Raw genomic sequence first — 21499 nt, 5'->3', positions numbered from 1 at the left:
GGATTACAGGTGTGTGCCACCTTGCCTGGCTAATTTTTGTATTATTAGTAGAGACAGGGTTTCACCATGTCTGCCAGGCTGGTCTTGAACTCCTGACCTCAACTGATCCACCCATCTCTCGGCCTCCCAAAGTGCTGGGATTACAGGCGTGAACCACCACGCCCAGCCAAGGGTTTCTATTGACAAATAAGTGAAACTCATTGTGCAAGTTGCCTAGCAAGTGGATCATGATGGCTTTGTTTACACATCATTGAGGAAGAAAGTAAATAACTTCTTGGCCTGGCCAGGTATGGTGGCTCATGCCAGTAATCCCAGCACTCTGAGGGGCTGAAACCAAGGATCCCTTGATCATAGCTCAAGGTGACAGTGAGCTATTTCGCCACTGCACTCCAGCCTGTCTGACAGAGTAAGACCCAGTATCTAAAAAATAAGGAAATAATCATAAAAATAAAGAAGTTTTTGAGAGCCACGGAGAAACACTAATAAAAAATCTTAAGGCACTGATAAAATCACCCTAAGAAAAAAAGGAAAAGACCAATCTAAAGCTTCATAAATTTACTGAAGTTTTTCATGCTGCAAAATCTGAATGGTTTTTTTTGGGGGGGGGGTTGTTTTTGTTTTTGTTTTTGTTTTTTTTGCATTACTGCTGATATATTACAAGTCCTCAACAGGACTTTATTTATTTATGCATTTATTTTGGAGACGGAGTCGTGCTCTGTTGCCCAGGCTGGAGTGCAGTGGCACAATCTTGGCTCACTGCAACCTCTGCCTCCCAGGGTCAAGCAATTCTCCTGCCTCAGCCTCCCTTGTAGCCAGGACTACAGGCACATGCTGCCATGCCTGGCTAATTTTTTGTACCTTTAAAATAGAGATAGGGTTTCACCGTGATGCCCAGGCTGGTTTGGAACTCCTGAGCTCAGGCAATCCACCCACCTCCACCTCCCAAAGTGCTAGAATTACAGGCGTGAGCCACCGCACCCGGCTATTTTTTTTCTTTTCTTTTCTTTTCTTCTTTTTTTAACTTTAGGCTTTAGATTTATTTAGGGCTGTTTGCATATGCTTATAGAATATTTAATTTACTCTAAAAGATGACAAGACAGCTCCCCCTCAGTGAGACCCCAGCCTAAATGTATTTGCTTTATTTATATAGCAAGAGGATAACATTAAACATGGAAGCTTTCAATTTGTGGCACTGAATGATGATCTACACAGGGCATCCTTCAAAGGCTACAATTAAGGATCCACCGGCCAGATATGGTGGCTCACGCCTATAATCCCAGCACTTTGGGAGGCCAAGGAGGGCAAATCACAAGGTCAGGAGTTCGAGACCAGCCTGATAAACAAGATGAAACCCTGTCTCTACTAAGAATACAAAAATTAGCCGGGCATGGTGGCACACACCTATAATCCCAGCTACTCGGGAGGCTGAGGCAGGAGAATCGCTTGAACCCAGGAGGCAGAGGTTGCCGTGAGCCGAGATCCTGTCATTGCACTCCAGCCTGGGCAACAGATCAAGGCTCCGTCAAAAAAAAAAAAGGATCCACCCAACTTTTCAGCAATACAAGCCCGACTGAGATCTTCTGGTCCATTTGCTTGACATTCATGTTTTATGCCTTGAAATTTCTTTTTAATTGCATCCTTGGAGCTTGCATAGATCATTTTACTTTTCAGAGGTGCTAGTTCTGGTGCCCACAAAAAAACATCAATTCTTCTGGATTATTTTGTTTCAAAGCTTGCATCGTACAAAGCATAGGGACAATCTTTTTCAGGAAGCATTCCAACAAAATGCTTGAAAGGCTCAGTTATGGTTACACCAACATCTCCAACCAAGATCTCTTTGCCTTCTACAATGATGCATTTTTTGTCTGCACTGAGACAAAAAAATGACAGTCTTCTTTCTTTTCTTGATTTCTTCCGGTGTTGAGCATTTACAAAGTCTCATGTCATAAAAAATGCGACATACTTCATCAGCAACTTGCACTCCTGAGGCATGTTGTTCACAGTTCTGCTCTTCTGAGCTTCCAGTCTTTACATTCAATTTCTTACCTCACATCTCCAGTTGTATGTCTCAGAGGCATCTGATGCACAACAGTTCATCTTCCGACCACAGGTCATGGTCGCAGGGACGCAGGGGAGGGAGCAAGTCTGGGGAGCATCCTTCTCATGGCTGAGGGACCGAGAGACCCAGCGTGGAGCTGACACAGCAGCTTGAGCCTCCTCCTATTTTTATTTATTTATTTATTGAGATGGAGTCTTGTTGCTCAGGCTGGAGTGCAGTAGCGCAATCTCATCTCATTGCAAGCTCTGCCTCCCGGGTTCATGCCATTCTCCTGCCTCAGCCTCCCGAGCAGCTGGGACTACAGGTGCGTGCCACCACACACGGCTAATTTTTTTTTTTTTGTATTTTTTTTTGTAGTTTTAGTAGAGACGGGGTTTCACCGGGTTAGCCAGGATGGTCTCGATCTCCTGACCTTGTGATCCGCCCGCCTCGGCCTCACAAAGTGCTGGGATTACAGGCGTGAGCCACCACACCCGGCTCTCCTATTTTTTTTTTTTTTTTTTAAACATCCTGTTCTACAGCTTCCTTGGCTCTTTGTGCCTGTATGCCGAAGAGCTGGGCATTTGCATGGGCCATACAGAGACTAACAAGGCCTTGAAGTTTTCCCCCAGTCAGTGATGACTCTGGCTTTCTCCTTCTTGTAGACACTGCCGATGGGCATTTCTGGTCCTGTCAGCTGAGTATCCAGTTTGAGTTCTGCAGCAGAATTGTCTCCCTTCTTGGGGGCCAAGGGCTTCCTGGGGAAGATGATGAGCGAGGAGCAGTACTCCTTCAGCTTCTGAACATTGGCCTGCAGGGCCTCGGGGGATTTGTTCCTCCTTCTTGTGTCTCAGAGATGCCAATGGTCTGGGCCACCTTCTTGTGAATGCCAGCCACCCTTTACTCCTCCAAGCTGAGGCCCCTGCCAGCTGGTGCTTTGTAGTGATGCCTCAGCGTGGGGCACCTTACCACGGGTGAATGGGCCCATATGAGTGGGCCATGCAGCCTGCTTTTGCTGGCCGCCTTGCTTCTGCAGATTTGCCCCGTGGGTTAGCTGCACCACTGCCAGTCCTTGTGAAAGCTGGGCTTCAGGATCATGCCATTCTGGCTGGGTGCCCTGCTTGCCTATGGCCCACGGGTAGCAAAAGAGAGGAGGGGAGCAAGTGAGGGACCACCCACAGCCATGTGCACTCACGTGGCCACTGCCACCGCCCTAGTCCTCCAGCCTGGTCTCACCCACAGAGCCTGGTCTGGCCAGAGGCCTTCTTCGATGATGAAGATGCCCCAGCTTGGGCCGATGTCCCTCCATGGCTCCGTTGGTGACAGTGCTAGGCCTATGGAGGTGGACAGAGCCTGATAGCCCCAGACAGTGCTGGAACTCTGAATTATTTCATTTCTGAATAAAATGTTCCTATGGAAAGAAATCAGAAAATTGCATGTGATTAAATCTATATGTTGTAATCCCTTATTACTCAGCAATTCTGCACATATGTTTGCACCCAAGAAAAATGCATGCCTAGGTCCACCAAAGAACTGTGAAAAAAGTTCTCTGAAAAGGAATTTTGTTATATTAGTTTATTTGTTTTAAAAGACAGGGTCTGGCCGGGCGCGGTGGCTCAAGCCTGTAATCCCAGCACTTTGGGAGGCCGAGGCGGGTGGATCACGAGGTCAGGAGATCGAGACTATCCTGGCTAACATGGTGAAACCCCGTCTCTACTAAAAATACAAAAAAAAAAAAAAAACTAGCCGGGCGTGGTGGCGGGCGCCTGTAGTCTCAGCTACTTGGGAGGCTGAGGCGGGAGAATGGCGTGAACCTGGGAGGCGGAGCTTGCAGTGAGCCGAGATCACGCCACTGCACTCCAGCCTGGGAGACACAGCGAGACTCCGTCTCAAAAAAAAAAAAATAAAAAAAAATAAAAATAAAAAAATAAAAGACAGGGTCTTACTCTGTTACCCAGTCTGGAGTACAGTGGCACATTTGCAGCCTCTGCAGCCTTGAACTTCTGGGCTCAAGCAATCCTCCCACCTCGGCATTCTGAGTAGCTAGGACTATAGGTGTGCACCATCACACCCAACTAATTAAAATTTTTTTTATTGGCTGGGCCACGTGGCTCACTCCTGTAATCCCAGTACTTTGGGAGGCCAAGGCAGGCGAATCACCTGAGGTCAGGAGTTCGAGACCAGTCTGACCAACATGGAGAAACCCTGTCTGTACTAAAAATACAAAATTAGCTGGGCATGGTGGTGTATGCCTGTAATCCCAGCTACTCGGGAGGCTGAGGCAGGAGAATCGCTTGAACCAGGGAGGCAGAGGTTGAAGCAAGCCGAGATCGCGCCATTGCACTCCAGCCTGGGCAACAGAAAAAAAAAAAATTATTTGCTAAGGAGGTCTCAATATACTACCTAGGCTAGTCTCCAACTCCTGGCCTCAAGTGATCCTCCCATCTCAGCCTCCCAAAGTACTGGGATCACAGGCTGTGAAGGAATTTGGAGGAAAGAGATTTTATTCCAGTGAACAGTGTGCAAACCAGCAGCGTTCCCCAATTTGCATTTTTTTTTTTTTTTCCAAAAAATACAGCTCTTCTTTGTTTTTCTTCTGCAGGCCTCAGGGTCTTTTGTTAACAGACTTGTACAGTAATGCACATGGCAACTTTATAATAGTGGAAAACTGGAAACAACTTAAATATCCATTAACAGGCCCAGTGCAGTGGCTCACACCTGTAATCCCAGGACTTTGGGACGCTGAAGTGGGCGGATCACTTGAGGTCAGGAGTTCGAGACCAGCCTGGCCAACATGGTGAAAACGCCATCTCTAATAAAAATACAAAAATCCAGGCGTGGTAGTACACGCCTGAAGTCCCAGCTACTTAGGAGGTTGAAGCACGAGAATCGCTTGAACCTGGGAGGTGGAGGTTACAGTGAGCCAAGATCGCCCTACTGCATTCCAGTCTGGGCGACAGAGCAATACTGTCAAAAAAAAAAAAAAAAAAATCCATCAACAGTAGAATAGATAAATTGTGGTATATTTAGATGACAGAATACTATATGACAATGAAAATTATGAGCTATTTCATGCAAGACCATGGATGACTTACAGATACAATGTTGGAAAGACACAAAAGAGTACATACTATATGTTTTCTTTTTCTTTCTTTTTTCCTTTCTTTTAGAGACAAGGTCTCCCTCTGTAACCCAGGCTGGAGTGCAGTGGAACTCCTGAGCTCAAGCAGTCTTCACATCTCAGCCTTCCAAATAGCTGTGCCTAGAGGCAAGTGCCACTGCATTTGACATTCTGATTTCATTTATATGAAATTGAAGAACAGGCCGTGCGCGGTGGCTCAAGCCTGTAATCCCAGCACTTTGGGAGGCCGAGACGGGCGGATCACGAGGTCAGGAGATCGAGACCATCCTGGCTAACACGGTGAAACACTGTCTCTATTAAGAAATACAAAAAAAACTAGCCAGGCAAGGTGGCGGGCGCCTGTAGTCCCAGCTGCTCGGGAGGCTGAGGCCGGAGAATGGCGTGAACCCGGGAGGCGGAGCTTGCAGTGAGCTGAGATCCGGCCACCGCACTCCAGCCTGGGTGACAGAGCGAGACTCCGTCTCAAAAAAAAAAAAAAAAAAAAAAAAAAGACATTGAAGAACAGACAATGCTAATCTATACTGATGGGGGTCTAATAGGAGCTACCCTTGGGGATGTATCATCAGGGAAAGAGCAAGACAGATGCTGAATTCTTTTTTCGTGTTTTTGTTTTTGTTTTTTTAAGACAGCATCCAGCTCTGTCACTCAGCCTGGAGTGCAGTGACATGGTCAGGACTCACTGCAGCCTCAAGCAGTTCTCCGACCTCAGCCCCCCAAAGTAACTGGGACGAGAGGCGTGCACCACCACACCCAGCTAACTTTTTTGAATTTTTAGTAGAGACGAGGTCTCCCTATGTTGCCTAGGCTCATCTCGGAACTCCTGAGCTCAAGTGATCCTCTGCCTTAGCCTCCCAAAGTACTGGGATTACAGGTGTGAGCCACCGCTCCCAACCAGCTGGATTCTTTATCTTGATCTCTTTGGTGGTTGTCACCCAAGTGTATATGAATGGAAAAGTTCACTGGGCAATTTAAGATTAGTGTACTTTATATATGTTACATCTCAATAAAAAAGTAAAAACGGCAGTTGAGGGGGGCACTTTTTTTTTTTTTTTTGAGATGGAGTCTCGCTCTGTCACCCAGGCTGGAGTGCAGTGGCCTGATCTCGGCTCACTGCAAGCTCCGCCCCCCAGGTTCATGCCATTCTCCTGCCTCAGCCTCCCGAGTAGCTGGGACTATAGGCGTCCGCCACCTCGCCCGGCTAGTTTTTTGTATTTTTTTTAAGTAGAGACGGGGTTTCACCGTGTTAGCCAGGATGGTCTCGATCTCCTGACCTCGTGATCCGCCCGTCTCGGCCTCCCAAAGTGCTGGGATTACAGGCTTGAGCCACCGCGCCCGGCCACATTATTTTTTTAAAGGACTGATCGCAGTGGCTCACGCCTGTAATCCCGATACTTTGCAAGGCCAAGGTGGGTGGATTGCTTGAGCCCAGGAGTTCGAGACCAACCTGGGCAACATGGTGAAACCCTGTCTTTACAAAAACATTCAAAAAAATTATCCAGCTCACTGCAAGCTCCGCCTCCCGGGTTTACGCCATTATCCTGCCTCAGCCTCCCGAGTAGCTGGGACTACAGGCGCCTGCCACCTCGCCCGGCTAGTTTTTTTTTTTTTTTTTTTTGTATTTTTTAGTAGAGACGGGGTTTCACCGTGCCACTGCACTCCAGCCTGGGCGACAGAGCCAGACTCCTTCTCAAAAAAAAAAAAAAAAAAAATTATCCAGGCATGGTGGCGGGCGCCTGTTGTCCCAGCTACTCCAGAGGCTGAGACGGGAGAATTGCTTGAACCCAGAAGGCAGAGGTTGCAGTGAGCCGAGATTGTGCCACTGCACTCCAGCCTGAGCAACAGAGCCAGACCTTGTCTCAAAAATATATGTAAAATTTTAAAAAGTAAAAACAGCCAGGCATAGTGGCTCATGCCTGTAATCCCAGCCCTTTGGGAGGACGAGGCAGGAGAATTGCTTGAGAACAGGAGTACCTGGGCAACATAGAGAGACCCCCACCCCGTCTCTACAAAAAATTAAATATTAGCCAAGCCTGGTGGCACGTGCCTGTAGTCCTAGCTACTTGGGAGGCTAGGGTGGGAGGATCATCTGAGCCTGGGGTGAGGTTGCAGTAAGTCATGATCGTGCCACTGCACTCCAGCCTGGAGTACAGTGAGACCCTGTCTCGACAGAAGAATAAAATAAGTAAAAAGACATTGTGGCACATGCCTGTAGTCTTAGCTACTTGGGAGGCTGAGGTGGAGTGATTACTTGAACCCAGGAATTTGAGTTTAGCCTGGGCAAAATAGCAAGACCTCATCTATAATTTTTTTTTTTTTTTTTTTTTTTTTTGAGAGGGAGTCTCGCTCTGTCACCCAGGCTGGAGTGCAGTGGCACAATCTTGACTCACTGCAAGCTCCGCCTCCCGGGCTCCCACCATTCTCCTGCCTCAGCCTCCCGAGTAGCTGGGACTACAGGCGCCCGTCACCAGACCTGGCTGATTTTTTGTATTTTTAGTAGAGACGGGGTTTCACCATGTTAGCCAGGATTGTCTCGATTGCCTGACCTCATGATCTGCCCACCTGGGCCTCCCAAAGTGCTGGGATTACAGGCGTGAGCCACCATGCCCGGCCAATTTTTATTTTTTAATTTTTAAGTAAAAATTTTAAATCATTTGTAGCAATATGAAAGTTTTTACCTTTTAGCAACAAATGTTTGACTAGCTCAAGATTCAGTGGCATCAACTGATGAATTGTTTTAAACAACCTTTTTTTTTTTTTGAGACAAAGTCTTGCTCTGTCGCCCAGGCTGGAGTGCAGTGGCGCAATCTCGGCTCACTGCAACCTCCGCCTCCTGGATTCAAGCGGTTCTCCTGCCTCAGCTTCCTGAGAAGCTGGGACTACAGGCACGCGCCACTAGGCCTGGCTAATTTATTTGTTTTTTTTTTTTAGTAGAGATGGGGTTTCACCATGTTGGCCAGGCTGGCCTCGAACTCCTTATCTCAGATGATCTGCCTGCCTCAGCCTCCCAAACTGCTGGTATTCCAGGCGTGAGCCACTGTGCCCGGCCAACAATTATGTTTTAAACAACTAGCGGCAGCAGCAGCACAGGAGTGATTAAATTCTCAAGCTGAGCTAGAGCTAGTCATGGAGCAGTCACCGCTCTCTGTCCCCAGGCCTTGGTTATCACACAGGTACTTCACTAATATTCATCATAGGCTGCCATCCACAGTCATGAAGTCATTTATTTTTTGAGACAGGGTCTTGCCCTGTCACCCAGGCTGGAGTGCAGTGGCATGATCTTGGCTCACCGTAACCTCCACTTCCTGGACTCAAGGGATTCTCATGCCTCAGCCTCTTGACTAGCTGAGATGGCAGGCGCCAGCCACCAAAGCCTGGCTAAGTTTTTGTATTTTCTGTATAGGCGGGGTTTTATCATGCTGCCCAGGCTGGTCTTCAACCTCTGATCTCAAATCAGTCGGCCCACCTTGGCCTCCCAAAGTGCTGGGATTACAGGTATGAGCCACTGTGCCTGGTCTTACAGTCATGATGTTATTACTGATGTCACATACTGGCAAGTATATCCAGGTGGATGACAAGTTTCAGGTTCATATCTTTATTTTAGTATGCTTTCTTCTTCTTTTTATTATTATTTTATTTTCATAGGTTATTGGGGAACAGGTGGTGTTTGGTTACATGAGTCAGTTATTTAGTGGTGATTTGTGAGATTTGGGTGCACCCATCACCCAAGCAGTATACACTGAACCCTATTTATAGTCTTTTATACCTCCACCTCTTCCCACCCTTTCCCCCGAGTCCCCAAAGTCTATTGTGTCATTCTTATGCCTCTGTATTCTCATGGCTTAGCTCCCACTTATGAGAACATATGATATTTGGTTTTCCATTCCTGAGTTACTTCTTAGTATGCTTCCTTCTTCCTCTTCAAAACATTATAAAATATTATTGTGTACATCATTATATATATATACTGCCACATAGTGATTTTTACACAAATATATGCTGTACCTAATAGATGCAGTAACTAAGGGATTTTCTTTTTCTTTCTTTCTTTTTTTTTTTTTTTTTTTTGAGATGGAGTTTCGCTTTTGTTTGTCCAGGCTGGAGTGCACTGGTGCAATCTCAGCTCCACTGCAACCTCCACCTCCCAGGTTCAAGCGATTCTCCTCCTCAGCCTCCTGAGTAGCTGGGATTACAGGCATGTGCCACCACACCCAGCTAATTTTTGTATTTTTAGTAGAGACGGGGTTTCTCAGTCTGGTCTCAAACTCCCGACCTCAGGTGATCCGCCTGCCTCGGCCTTTCTTTTTTCTTTTTTTCCCTAGTTCTCGTGGTCCTCAATTATTTTATTTTATTTTATTTTATTTTACTTTTTTGAGACAGAGTCTTGCTCTGTCGCCAGGCTGGAGTGTAGTGGCGGGATCTCGGCTCACTGCAACCTCCTACTCGTGGGTTCTCCTGCCTCAGTCTCCTGAGTAGCTGGGATTACAGGCACACGCCACCATGCCCAGCTAATTTTTGTATTTTTAGTAGAGATGGGGTTTCACCATGTTGGCCAGGATGGTCTCGATCTCCTGACCTCGTGATCTGCCCGCCTTAGCCTCCCAAAGTGCTGAGATTATAGGCGTGAGCCACCACGCCCGGCCTATTTTATTTTATTTTTGTTTTGTTTTTTGAGATGGAGTATCAATATCACTCTGTCGCCCAGGTTGGAGTGCAGTGGTGCCATTTTGGCTCACTACAACCTCTGTCTCCTGGGTTCAAACAGTTCTGCTGAGGGATTACAGGTGCAAGCCATCATGCCTGGCTAATTTTTTTCGTATATTTAGTAGAGACAAGATTTCACCATGTTGGCCAGGCTGGTCTTGAACTACTGACTTTGGCCTCCCAAAGTGCTGGGATTACAGGCATGAGCCACCGCGTCCAGCCTATTTTATCATTATTATTATTATTATTATTATTATTTGGTAGAGATGGGTCTCACTGTGTTGTCCAGGCTGGTCTCAAACTCCTGGGCTCAAGCTCCTGCTTCAGCCTCTGAAAGTGGTAGGATTACAGGAATGAGCCACTGTACTCAGCCTACTAAGGTATTTTCAAGGGTAACTTTAACTATGTGATATAATTGTAATTTACTTCTCCTCATTTTCTATTCCTTTAAAATGTAAAGCTTGTGACAGTCCAGCCCCTTCAGCCTGGAGTCCCACCTCCCAGTCCCCACATGTGCTGTCTCTCACCAAGGTTGCCAGTGACCTCTGACCAAAACAATCTTGTAAGTAATCAAAACTGAATTTTCTACCTTATTCTGTTCTCCTTGACCCTTCTTTTACTCTGCACTCTCTTTCTTTGTCCCCTCGCCCATATTTCACTCACTCATTCTCATAGTTCAACTCCTGACTAAAGGCTGACACACCTCCCAAATCCCTGTCTCCAGCCCAGGCCTCTCATTCTGCCTCCAGACCTGCCATTTTTTTGTGTGTTCTGGATGGTTTCATTTGCGTGTGGCTCAGACATCTCAAAAACATATCCTAAACTGAACTCACCATCTCCCTCTCTCACCCTCCTGCCCCTGCCCTCAATTACTCCTCTTTCTGTCATCTTCATCTGGATTGGTGGCAACACCTTCCAATCAATTTTTCCAGGCTAGAAACTTCCCTTTCTTTCTCTCTCTCTTTTTTTTTTTGAGGTGGAGTCTCGCTCTGTTGCCCCAGTTGAAGTGCAGTAGTGCCATCTCGGCTCACTGCAGCCTCCACCTCCCTGGTTCAAGCAATTCTCCTGCTTCACCCTCCAAAGTAGCTGGGATTACAGGTGCCCACCACCACACACAGCTAATTTTTGTATTTTTAGTAGAGACAAGGTTTCACCATGTTGGCCAGGCTGGTCTTGAACTCCCAACCTCAGATGATCTGCCTGCCCCGGCCTCCCAAAGTGCTGGGATTACAGGTGTGAGCCACTATGTCCAGTCTCAACTTCACATCTAATCAGTCACCAAATCTTGCCATTTTATCAGTGTTTCTTGAATTATTTTCATCCTTATTTCTACTGTCCTGTTTCAGGCTCTTGACACTTGTCACCTGGTCTGCTGGAAGTGGTGTCTTTGCTTCCAGTCCTATTTTTTTCTTTTTTTTTTTTTAATTTTTTAGATAGAGTTTCACTCTTGTTGCCCAGGCTGGAGTGCAATGGCACGATCTCAGCTCACTGCAACCTACGCCTCCCAGGTTCAAGCAATTCTCCTGCCTCAGCCTCCTGAGTAGCTGGGATTACAGGCATGTTCCACCACGTCTGGCTAATTTTGTATTTTTAGTAGAGATCGGGTTTCTCCATGTTGGCCAGGCTGGTCTTGAACTCCCAACCTCAGGTGATTCGCCCGTCTTGGCCTCCCAAAATGCTGGGATTACAGGCGTGAGCCACCGTGCCCGGCCAGCTTCCAGTCCTGTTTCCTTTGAAGCCTCCTCTACATTGCTGCCGGGGTGGTTTTTCTAAAATGCAGATCTGGCCAGGCACAGTGGCTCACGCCTGTAATCCCAGTACTTTGGGACGCTGAGGCAGGAGGATCACTTGACCCAGGAGTTCGAGACCAGCCTGGGCAACACAATGAGACTCTGTCTCTATTTTAAAAATTAAAAAATAATAATTTATAATTTTTTTTTTTTTTTTTTTGAGACGGAGTCTCGCTCTGTCCCCCAGGCTGGAGTGCAGTGGCCGGATCTCAGCTCACTGCAAGCTCCACCTCCCGGGTTCACGCCATTCTCCTGCCTCAGCCTCCCGAGTAGCTGGGACTACAGGCGCCCGCCACCGCTCCCGGCTAATTTTTGTATTTTTTTAGTAGAGACGGGGTTTCACGTGTTAGCCAGGATGGTCTCGATCTCCTGACCTCATGATCCACCCACCTCGGCCTCCCAAAGTGCTGGGATTACAGGCTTGAGCCACCGCGCCCGGCCTTTTTTTTTTTTTTTTTAGACGGAGTCTTGCTCTGTTGCCCAGGCTGGAGTGCAGTGGCGCGATCTCGGTTCACTGCAAGCTCCGCCCCCCGGGTTCACGCCACTCTCCTGCCTCAGCCTACTGTGTAGCTGGGACTACAGGCGCCCGCCACCATGCCCGGCTAATTTTTTGTATTTTTAGTAGAGATGGGGTTTCACCATGTTAGCCAGGATGGTCTCGATCTCCTGACCTCGTGATCCACCCACCTCGGCCTCCCAAAGTGCTGGGATTACAGGTTTGAGCCACCACGCCCGGCCAATAGTTTATAAATTTAAAAAATAAAAATAAATTAGCTCGGCATGGTATTTATGCACCTGTCGTCCCAGCTACGCAGGAGGCTGAAGTGGGAGGATCACCGGCGCTCAGGAGGTTGTGGCTGCCATAAGTTGTGATCATGCTACTCCACTCCAGCCTGGGTGACAAAGTGAGACCCTGGCTCAAAATATATAAATAAATCAAATGCCTATCTGACCACGTTCCTCTCCTGCTTCTATCCTACGGTGGCTCCCCATCACTGGCCTGTCCTATGAGAAAACGTTTACATTCCTTAATTCAGCCTAGAAGGCCTTTGTGACTTGCTGTCTACTTCTCTGGCCCTTCTCTTGCTTCCTTCCTGGCTGTAGAAACCTTGAAGATACTTCCCCAAACCCACCTGCTGATTCTTGCTTTTTTCATGCGGACTCCTCTGTCTGGAATGTCTTCTACATGCTGCAACCCTAACCCAACCTCCATACTGCAGAGAAGTGGCTGGTCTCAGACCAATGCCTAGTCATCCTTTTAAATTCAGCCCAGGCCAGGCGCGGTGGCTCACGCCTGTAATCCCAGCACTTTGGGAGGCTGAGGCGGGCAGATCACGAGGTCAGGAGTTCGAGACCAGCCTGGCCAACATAGTGAAACCCCATCTCTACTAAAAATACAAAAATTAGCCGGGCATGGTGGCATGCACCTGTAGTCCCAGCTACTTGGGAGGCTGAGGCAGGAGAATCACTTGAACCCAGGAGGCGGAGGTGAGCCGAGATCATGCCACTGAACTCCAGCCTGGGCATCAGAGCAAGACTCCAAAAAAAAAAAAGATTCAGCCCTGTGTGAAGGTGTGAACCCCTTCTAGGACATGAAAAGATTCAGCCCAGGTGTGATCCTCTTCTAGAACATGTTCCTTTCCTAACTGCTTGAACCCCAGATAGAAGTCCTATTCTTTTTACTTCTATAGTACTTTCTTTATATCTCCATAATTTTATTTACTATTAATACATGATACATTGTTTTATAAAAGTCTTTGTAACCTCCTTAAGGATTCACTGCTTAATCTCCAGTGCTTAGCACAAATCATTAAATGCGAACCAGAAACTGTTCCAAATGTGTTACATCTATAACCTCATTGGATCCTCACTACCAACCCCATGCAATAGATACTAATGTGATCTCTGTCTTACAGAGGAAGAAACAGGCACAGGGAGGTTCAGTAATTTGTCCAAGATCATACACACAGTGGCCTTCAGGTATTCATGAATGGGGAGTCTGGTTCCACAGTTACCATGTTTGCCATTATATTATATTGCCTCCTTATTAGTGTCCACACTCTGTAAGCATATTGACATCTACGCTTGTTGAGTGCATACCATGTACCCAGCTCTGTGCTACATGTTTTACCTGAATTATTTCAACTGCATAACAACCCTGTGAGGTAACTACCATCATTGCTCCCATTTTACATAACAGAAAACTATAGAAATCTGGGGCTGGGCATAGTGGCTCATGCCTGAAATCCCAGCACTTTGGGAGACCCTGTCTCTAAAAAAATTTTTTTTTGGCTGGAAGTGGTGGCTCACCCCTTTAATCTCAGCACTTTGGGAGGCCGAGGCAGGCAGATCACAAAGTCAGGAGTTCGAGACCAGCCTGGCCAACATGGCAAAACCCTGTCTCTACTAAAAATACAAAAAATAGCCAGGCATAGTGGTGGGTGCCTGTAATCCCAGATACTCAGGAGGCTGAGGCAGGAGAATCGCTTGAACTTGGGAGACGGAGGTTGCAGTGAGCCGAGATCGTGCCACTGCCCTCCAGCCTGGGCAATAAGAGCAAGACTCCATCTCAAAAAAATAAAAATAATTTTTAAAAAATTAGCTGGGCATGGGAGCACATGCTTGTAGTCCCAACTACTTGGGAGGCTGGGGTAGGAGGATCACTTGAGCCCAGGAGGTCAAGGCTGCAGTGGGCTGTGATGGCGCCACTGCACTCCAGCCTGGGTGACAGCAAGACCCTGTCTCAAAAAAAAAAAAAAAAAAAAAAAAGGAGAAATCTGGCAACTTCCCCGAGATCACACAGTTAACGAGTGGCATAGCTTCACTCAAACTCCAAGTCTCAGCCAGGACACTCTACCAAATGAGATCAACGGCTCAGTAATGGATTGGCATCCAGTGTGAAGACTGGACCAGCAGGGAAAACTATGATGCGTACAGCCCAGAGCCTGAAGCAGATTTCACAGCCTCAGAGGTGGCACAGGCTGACTCAAAACCCGGGGCAGAAAGGGACCAACCCAGAAACAGTGACCCAGAATCACAGGGAAATAGAAATGGGAGTCAGCACAATGAAGCCCCTCCTTCACCCCATGCTCCTTATCCTCAAGGTCGCAGGAGTTAGTTGCTCAGGCGGTTCAAAGGTCTTGACGGTGAACACCATCCCCAGGGATTCCCAAGGCGGTGATGCCATCAAAGCGTTAATTCTGAGCTGGGCCTGACCGGGTGCGGACTCTGCCGCAGGGAGAGAAGGGTTAATCGCCCCGGGCCTTCGCCGTGGGGGCGGGGCTTCGGGGAGGGTCACAGCCCGGTGCGGAGACCCGAGGTTAACCGCCCGGGGTGGGGTCCAGGGGGCGGGGCATGCTCCCCGCGGCTGCGGCGGGTAGACAGGTAACTGCCCCCGAAGGGGCGAGGCCATACAGGGGCGCGGCCTCGGGCTGCACAACCCGGGGCGGCGATGAGAGGGTTAACGCCCCGGAGGGCCCTGGCGGGGCGGGGCCGCGGGTTGAGCACCGCCCGAGGGAGGTGCTGGGGGCGGAAGCGGCACGCGGTGTGCGCCCTGCGCGCCTCGGCTTCTTTCCGCCCGGCTCTTCCAGAGGCCCGGCGACTTCCTGGGCTGGGAAGCCAACCGAGGTTCGGGGGCAGCGGCTAGGGCTCGGGGCGAGTAAGGCGGATGGTCCCTGCTGAGGCCCAAAGGGGGCGAACTCGCGAGAGTCTCGGGCGACCTGGGTCAGATGGGGCGAGGGCAGATGAGGGGTCCGGGAGCTTTCGGGCAGCGAGGGGGGAGGAGCGGGCCAGTTGGCAAACTTGGGTGAAAGGATGGGGTGCCTGGGTGACGACCCCCCGCCAGGATTCTGCTCCTCCACCCCTTTTCTCCCAACTCGCTTCCAGGCCAATCTCAAACTGGAGCTCAACTTTTAGAAGAGAGACGCCCCAGCAAGCCTCTTTCGGGGAGCCCTATAGCTCCTCACCTCCATGGGCGAGACAGCCCTGGCGGGGGACAGGAGCAGCACCCCCACCCCACAGGCCCTGTACCCTGACGTCTCCTGTCCCGAGGGCTTGGAAGAGCTGCTGTCTGCACACCCTCCTGAACGGGGGGCCCAACGACGCCACGGTTGGAACCCCATAGACTGTTCAGAGAACATCGAAGTCAAGGAAGGAGGGTTGTACTTTGAGCGGAGGCCCATGTCCCAGAGCACTGATGGTGTCCGGGGTAAGAGGGGCTATTCAAGAGGCCTGCACGCCTGGGAGATCAGCTGGCCCCTAGAGCAGAGGGGCCCGTATGCCGTGGTGGGCGTGGCCACGGCCCGCGCCCCGCTGCCGACTAAGCACTACGCGGCGCTGCTGGGCAGCAACAGCGAGTCGTGGGGCTGGGACATCGGGCGGGGGAAGCTGTACCATCAGACCAAGGGGCCCGGAGCGCCCCAGTATCCAGCGGGAACTTAGGGTGAGCAGCCGGAGGTGCCAGAGAGGCTGCTGTTGGTTCTGGACATGGAGGAGGGAACTCTGGGCTACGCTATTGGGAGCACCTACCTGGGGACAGCCTTCCGCGGACTGAAGGGCAGGACCCTCTATCCGGCAGTAAGCGCTGTCTGGGGCCAGTGCCAGCTCCGCATCCGCTACCTGGGCGAAAGGAGAGGTGAGGCCTGGGGCAGATGTGGGGAGAACTTTCTGTCCCTGGTGGCAGCGGTCTGGGATGGAAACTCTTCTGACAAGAGCAGAGGGGATGCACCTTCATCCAGCCTGCCTCTCGCCTGTTCAGTGCTGGGAAAGGCTAGGGGTCTTTACGGCTGTTATTTAATCCAACAGCAATAGAGGTGAAACAGGCTTGAGAAAGCAACTTCCTCAAGTTTTCTTGGCCAGTAAATGGTGAACCTTCAGAATGGAGGGAGGCACTCCAGGGATGAGAGAATTCAGGAGATATCAACCCCTGAGCAAGAGGCGCAAAGGGTTAGGTACTGGGTTTGATGTACAGGTCCAAAAGGAGGAGGACAGGCAGAGCCAGGTACCTGGGGTGTGTACCGGATTCTCCGGGCTCTGACCTGTCTCTGTGCCACATACCCACTTCCTTCCTCAGCATGGAGACACTGGGGCCCTGGGCACCAGGGAGGAGAGCAGTGGAGGAGGCAGGGCCTTAGGGAGGGGCAGCAGGGGAGGAGCCTTCCTAGGAACTGACTGGGGCCAGGGCTTGGAGCTGCTCTCTGCAGTTGTGTGAGCTGTAGAGTGGACGGCCATCCTTCCTCACCTCAGCCCCAGCTCCCAAGCCTCTGGAGTCAAAGCCTGGGCCAGCTCCACCACGGTCAGAGCCACCTTGGCCTGTCACTTAGAGGGCCTTAGCCAGCGCTTCATCCCAGCTCTGACTAGGGATGTGTGAAATCTTAAGTGGGAGGCAGAACTTCAGGGCATCTCAGATTCCCCTTTCAGCCAAGGTGGGCACACTCAAAGCAGGAAAGCAGAAAGGCATCTGGGCAGGACCCTGTAGTTTGAGGACGTCTGACTGGTGGCTGCACCCATACTCACATTCCCCTCCTTCTCTCTCCCAGCCGAGCCACACTGTCTTCTGCACCTGAGCCACCTGTGTGTGCGCCACACCCTGGGGGATACCCGGCTCGGCCAGGTATCTGCCCTGCCATTCCCCCTGCCATGAAGCGCTGCCTGCTCTACCAGTGAGCCCTGTGATACCACAGACTGTGCTGAGGCCTTGCCACCACCCCTCCCCTTGGGAAGGTGGGGAGGCACTGCTGGCCTAGACCAGCTATTGAAAGCTGGTGAGGCTGGGCCCCTACCCCAACCCAAGCTCTGAGGAAATCAACAGCCCCAGAGCCACTCAGAGGAAGAGAGGGAGCCGGCATTCAAGGCTATGACAGTTTGCTACGCAAAACGTTTTTTTCTAGTAAAAACAGTAAGAGGTACTATTATAGAAACCTGTTCTTGGGTTTGTTTTTTTTTTTTTTTTTTGCACAAAGGATCATTTATATAGCTGCCTCAAAAAGGAAGATTATCTGGGCAAGTCCAGTGAAGGCAGACAGACCACAAGACCTAGTGCCAGGTGTTTATTCCCTCACATGTGGGTGGTTCACGTACACAGTACACAGGCATGGGCACCATGGGAGAGGGCGGCACTCCTGCCTTCGGAGGGGAGGATCTCGGCCTCACTGTGTAAGAAGGGAGAGGATGGCTTCTCTCCTGCCCTCACTAGGGCCTAGGGAACCCAGGAGCAAATCCCACCCCTTCCACCTCTCAGCCGAGGAGAAGCCACCTTGGTGACATTTAGTTCCAACCATTATAGTAAGTGGAGAAGGGATTGGGCTGGTCCCAACCATTACAGGCTGAAGATAGTAAAGGAAGGTACAATTTGGATGAGGCCACAGGAAGGAGCAGGCGACACCATCAGAAGCATGTGCGGGGGAGGGGCAGTGACTGGGCTTCTGGGCTGCTTAGTCCCTGGCTTGGCAGGAAGGGTAGGGAAGGTGGATGGGGCTCATTGTTTGGCATTGATGATGTCCACGAATTCGGGCTTGAGGGAAGCACCACCCACAAGGAAGCCATCCACGTCAGGCTGGCTGGCCAGCTCCTTGCAGGTTGCCCCAGTCACAGAGCCTGGGAAGGGAGCAGAACAAGGGCTTGGTCAAGAACGAGATGAGTATACCCCATCCCCACCTCCATGTCCGAGGGCTCAGTCTAGTCCTCAGCCCACTCCCCCTCAGCCGGGAACCAAAGCCACTCACCTCCATAAATGATACGGGTGCTCTGAGCCACTGCTTCAGAGACGTTGGACTTAAGCCATCCTCGGAGCTTCTCATGTACTTCCTGGGCCTAGAACAAGAAGCTGGACTAAGGAAGACCGTTTCTGTCTAAGAGGAAGAATCACTGGCACCAGTGGACACTTAGTGTGGTTTCTGGCTGAGTCAGAGTACCAGGGCTCCGATCCATGCCAGGCCCTGGACTGGATGCCCTTGGACAAGTCACTGTCTCTGGGCCCAAGGTCTCCGTCTCTTTGAAATAAGGGGTTGCCCAAGATGGTCTGTGTCTGTCCAAACCTACTGAGGCAGGCTGGGATGAGGGCAGGGCTCCTGGGCTCGGTTACCTGTTGGGGCGTTGCAGTCTTGCCAGTACCAATGGCCCACACAGGCTCATAGGCCAGGACAACCTTGCTCCAGTCTTTCACATTATCTGCAGGGCACAGATCACAGATGGAGGGAAGGGTGAACAAGAAAGAACTCTCCAGCAAGGGTCTCCAGGAGTATGAAGGACGGTGGCCTACTGCCCCCTGGTGGACACTGGGGGATTTCCAGGTGGCATCTACCTTGGGGGCTGGAGAAGTGATAGGCCCCAAGCAAGGATTCTCACTCCCCCTCCCCCTTTTCCTTTTCTGGATCAGCATGGGGACCAAGACAGGCTCCAGGGCCTGACTCTACCCTCTGAGTCTCTGTGGCCCTGGATAGGCTCAAAGGTCCCTTTTTCCAGAGATACCTGCGATGACCTTTGTCTGCTCGAAAACAACCTTCTCAGTGATGCCAGCTTCCCTTTCATCTAGCTTCTCCCCAATACAGGCGATTACTCCGAGTCCCTCAGCCAGAGCATGGGCCACTTTCTGCCCAATCAGCTGTTGAGAAACAGACTTGGTGAGACATCCTTCTTGGAAAAAGACATCCCTTATCTTCTCTCTTGGCTACTAACCTCATCTGACTCCCCAAAGACATGTCTTCTCTCTGAGTGCCCCAGGACCACCCACGTGGCTCCGCAGTCTTTGATCATGCCAGGGCTAAAGGAAGAGATGAAGCCAAGGTTCAGCAGGGAGCCCATCCTGTGGCTTTCCCCTCAAAGCCACAGGGGAAGTGTGAGGGAAGGGTCCCACACACCCCTCTCCACCTCGATCTCACCTGATCTCCCCAGTAAAGGCCCCATTAGTCACTTTGTAGCAGTTCTGTGCAGCCACAGCAATCTTGGGATCTAGCTTCTGCCGGGCGAAGTCGATATAGGCAGTGGGGGGAGCACAAACCACTTCTGAGGGCAAGATGGTACCACAGGGGGATGAGACTAAAGAAAGCCTTCATTCTCCACAATTCCTAACCAGAGCCCTGGAGCCCCAAAGCCCTCACCCTCTTCTTCTTGGTTCTGCTCTCCTCCCCTTTTCACCCCAGCAAGATGACCTCTGTCCACTTTCCAGCCGAGGCTGGGTCTGCACTCAACTCAAAGGGCCTTCCAGATACCCCTGAGAGGCCACGGCCCTCGCCTTGCCCTCTGCTCTTTTAACAGCTGTGGCTCCAATTTCCTCGAGCTATTCTGGGCATAGGCACCTCACAGACTCAGCATTCTGTAGGGGCCAACTCTGCTTCCTTTCTAAAATAGCCCATCCTCATCTCCCCTTTGCAAGGCAAGGATCTGTAGCAAAAGGAGAGGGGCCAACTCCTGGGGTTTGTATTGGGGCCTCTGGGGAATGAACGAGAAGGGGATGCCTCTTTGGATCAGGCCCATGACTCTCCGATTTCGGTGGAGGGAGGAAGGAGGATGGAGGAGAGCATCCTTTGCCCGTGGGTGGTAGAGCTAACTGACTCAGAGGCCTTGCGCTTTGCCGTTTCCAGGTTGGGGAAGGCGGTAGGATGGCTCCTCACTCCCAAATCGTTCAGGCTATTTGGCACCGGCTCGGTCCCTTCAGTGGAAGGCGGGAGTCGCACAGGTTGCCCAAGGGAAGGGGTCAGATCTGGAGGCTCAGGGACCCCGAGCAGCTTGGCGCGGGGACCCGGCCGCTAGCAAGGAAGGGGAGGAGTCTGGGGCTACGTGCTGCGGCGCACGGCGCGGGAGGCCAAGGGGCAGGTAGCGGGAAGCCCACGCGGCCCAGCCTCCTCCCCCACCCCGGGGTCTGCGGTCAGCCTCCCCTGGTCTCCTGCAGAGCCTCGGGTTCCGCTCCTAACCTGTCGCCTGGCGGACACAGCCCCAGTGCGCGCCCCGGGGCCACCTTCCTCCAGAAGACCCAAAACGTCCTTACCTGCCCCACGGTCGAAGGGGCATCATGTGCTCCGCCCTGCCCCCTCGACGCACCGACGGGGCTGCAGCTGCGAGGCCCCTGCCCGGACCCCAGCGGCCCTCGTCCCACAGCCCTGCATCATCAGGTCCGTGCGCACACCGGCCTCGAGGCCTCGGGAGAGGACGCTGCCACTCCCGCCCCGGCCCCGGCCCCGGCCCCGGCCCGGCCCCTCCTCCGCGAGGGCTTACCGGTGTCTGCCGGCACCTTGGCCGCGTTCAGAGTGCCGATGAGCTCCCCCAGATTCTGCTTCCGCCCGTTCATCTTCCAGTTCCCCCCAACGAAGAACTTCCTGGAAGGCGCCATGGCGATGGAGCCGAGACGCTGAAGGTCAGTGTCTGCGCGCAGCCGCGGCCACTGCCCGCTTATATAGAGCGCCGCGAAGTGGAACTCCGCCTCCTCGCCGTCCTCCGCCATGGCCCGCCCGGTCCCCCGGAGCCCTGCCCCCCGCCCGCCCTCCTGCAGCCGCCTCGGCCGCCGCCCCGTGTTGCACTGTTCCGACGTTCCCCCTTCTTGTGGCAACGTTCTAGGCGCGTCGGGGGCTCGGTCGCCTCCGCCTCGATTGCGGGACTTTCGGGACAAGGCGAGACCTGTGAGCTCCGGCGCTCAGGGGAACCCCCGCTGACCCCACGGGGCCAGAAGTGGTTCAGCGGAGCTAGCTGTTGGCAACTTGGCCGTAGCCCAAATCGCCTACTGTGGCAGAGAGGGCCCCTCTCCAACTATGGGATAGACAACCTCCTTCCCCCATCGGAGCAGCTCGTGCCCGACTACTGAGCAGGCAACCTTGTACCCAGGGAGTCTACCTGAGT

The 21499-nt window shown here is 51.4% G+C and overlaps 2 protein-coding genes and 2 pseudogenes across 2 annotated transcripts; 1 reads left to right on the top strand and 3 right to left on the bottom strand.

Moving 5' to 3' along the window:
* Positions 1 to 1398: 1398 nt before the first annotated feature.
* On the bottom strand, positions 1399 to 1957 carry LOC141406921 (destrin pseudogene; annotated as a pseudogene).
* Positions 1958 to 2068: 111 nt separating this feature from the next.
* On the bottom strand, positions 2069 to 15642 carry LOC135966374 (large ribosomal subunit protein eL13-like; annotated as a pseudogene).
* On the top strand, positions 15202 to 17589 carry SPSB2 (splA/ryanodine receptor domain and SOCS box containing 2). The gene is given in 3 exon segments (XM_005569972.4): positions 15202 to 16304; positions 17209 to 17295; positions 17298 to 17589. Coding segments are annotated over 3 exon segments (789 nt in total). The 5' UTR covers positions 15202 to 15640; the 3' UTR covers positions 17336 to 17589.
* Positions 17590 to 17703: 114 nt separating this feature from the next.
* TPI1 (triosephosphate isomerase 1) lies at positions 17704 to 21124 on the bottom strand. The gene is made up of 7 exons (XM_045364656.3): positions 20882 to 21124; positions 19549 to 19672; positions 19346 to 19430; positions 19139 to 19271; positions 18753 to 18838; positions 18394 to 18481; positions 17704 to 18265 (listed from the first exon to the last, which is right to left on the bottom strand). Exons 1-7 carry the CDS (start codon positions 21105 to 21107, stop codon positions 18147 to 18149), a joined length of 861 nt encoding a protein of 286 aa, XP_045220591.1. The 5' UTR covers positions 21108 to 21124; the 3' UTR covers positions 17704 to 18146.
* Positions 21125 to 21499: the final 375 nt, after the last annotated feature.

The sequence above is a fragment of the Macaca fascicularis genome, chromosome 11 (assembly GCF_037993035.2).
Source record: "Macaca fascicularis isolate 582-1 chromosome 11, T2T-MFA8v1.1".
NCBI lineage: Eukaryota > Metazoa > Chordata > Mammalia > Primates > Cercopithecidae > Macaca > Macaca fascicularis.
The sequence above is the reverse complement of the archived record's forward strand: the minus strand, read 5'-3'. Positions and strand labels throughout refer to the sequence as shown.

Coding starts and splice junctions, on each gene's coding strand:
- TPI1 (XM_045364656.3), bottom strand. CDS start 21,107: ATGGCGGAGGACGGCGAGGAGGCGGAGTTCCACTTCGCGGCGCTCTAT. Junction 19,431..19,548: donor GCCTTTACTGGGGAGATCAG/GTGAGATCGAGG, acceptor CTCTTCCTTTAG/CCCTGGCATGATCAAAGACT. Junction 19,272..19,345: donor TCTTTGGGGAGTCAGATGAG/GTTAGTAGCCAA, acceptor GTTTCTCAACAG/CTGATTGGGCAGAAAGTGGC.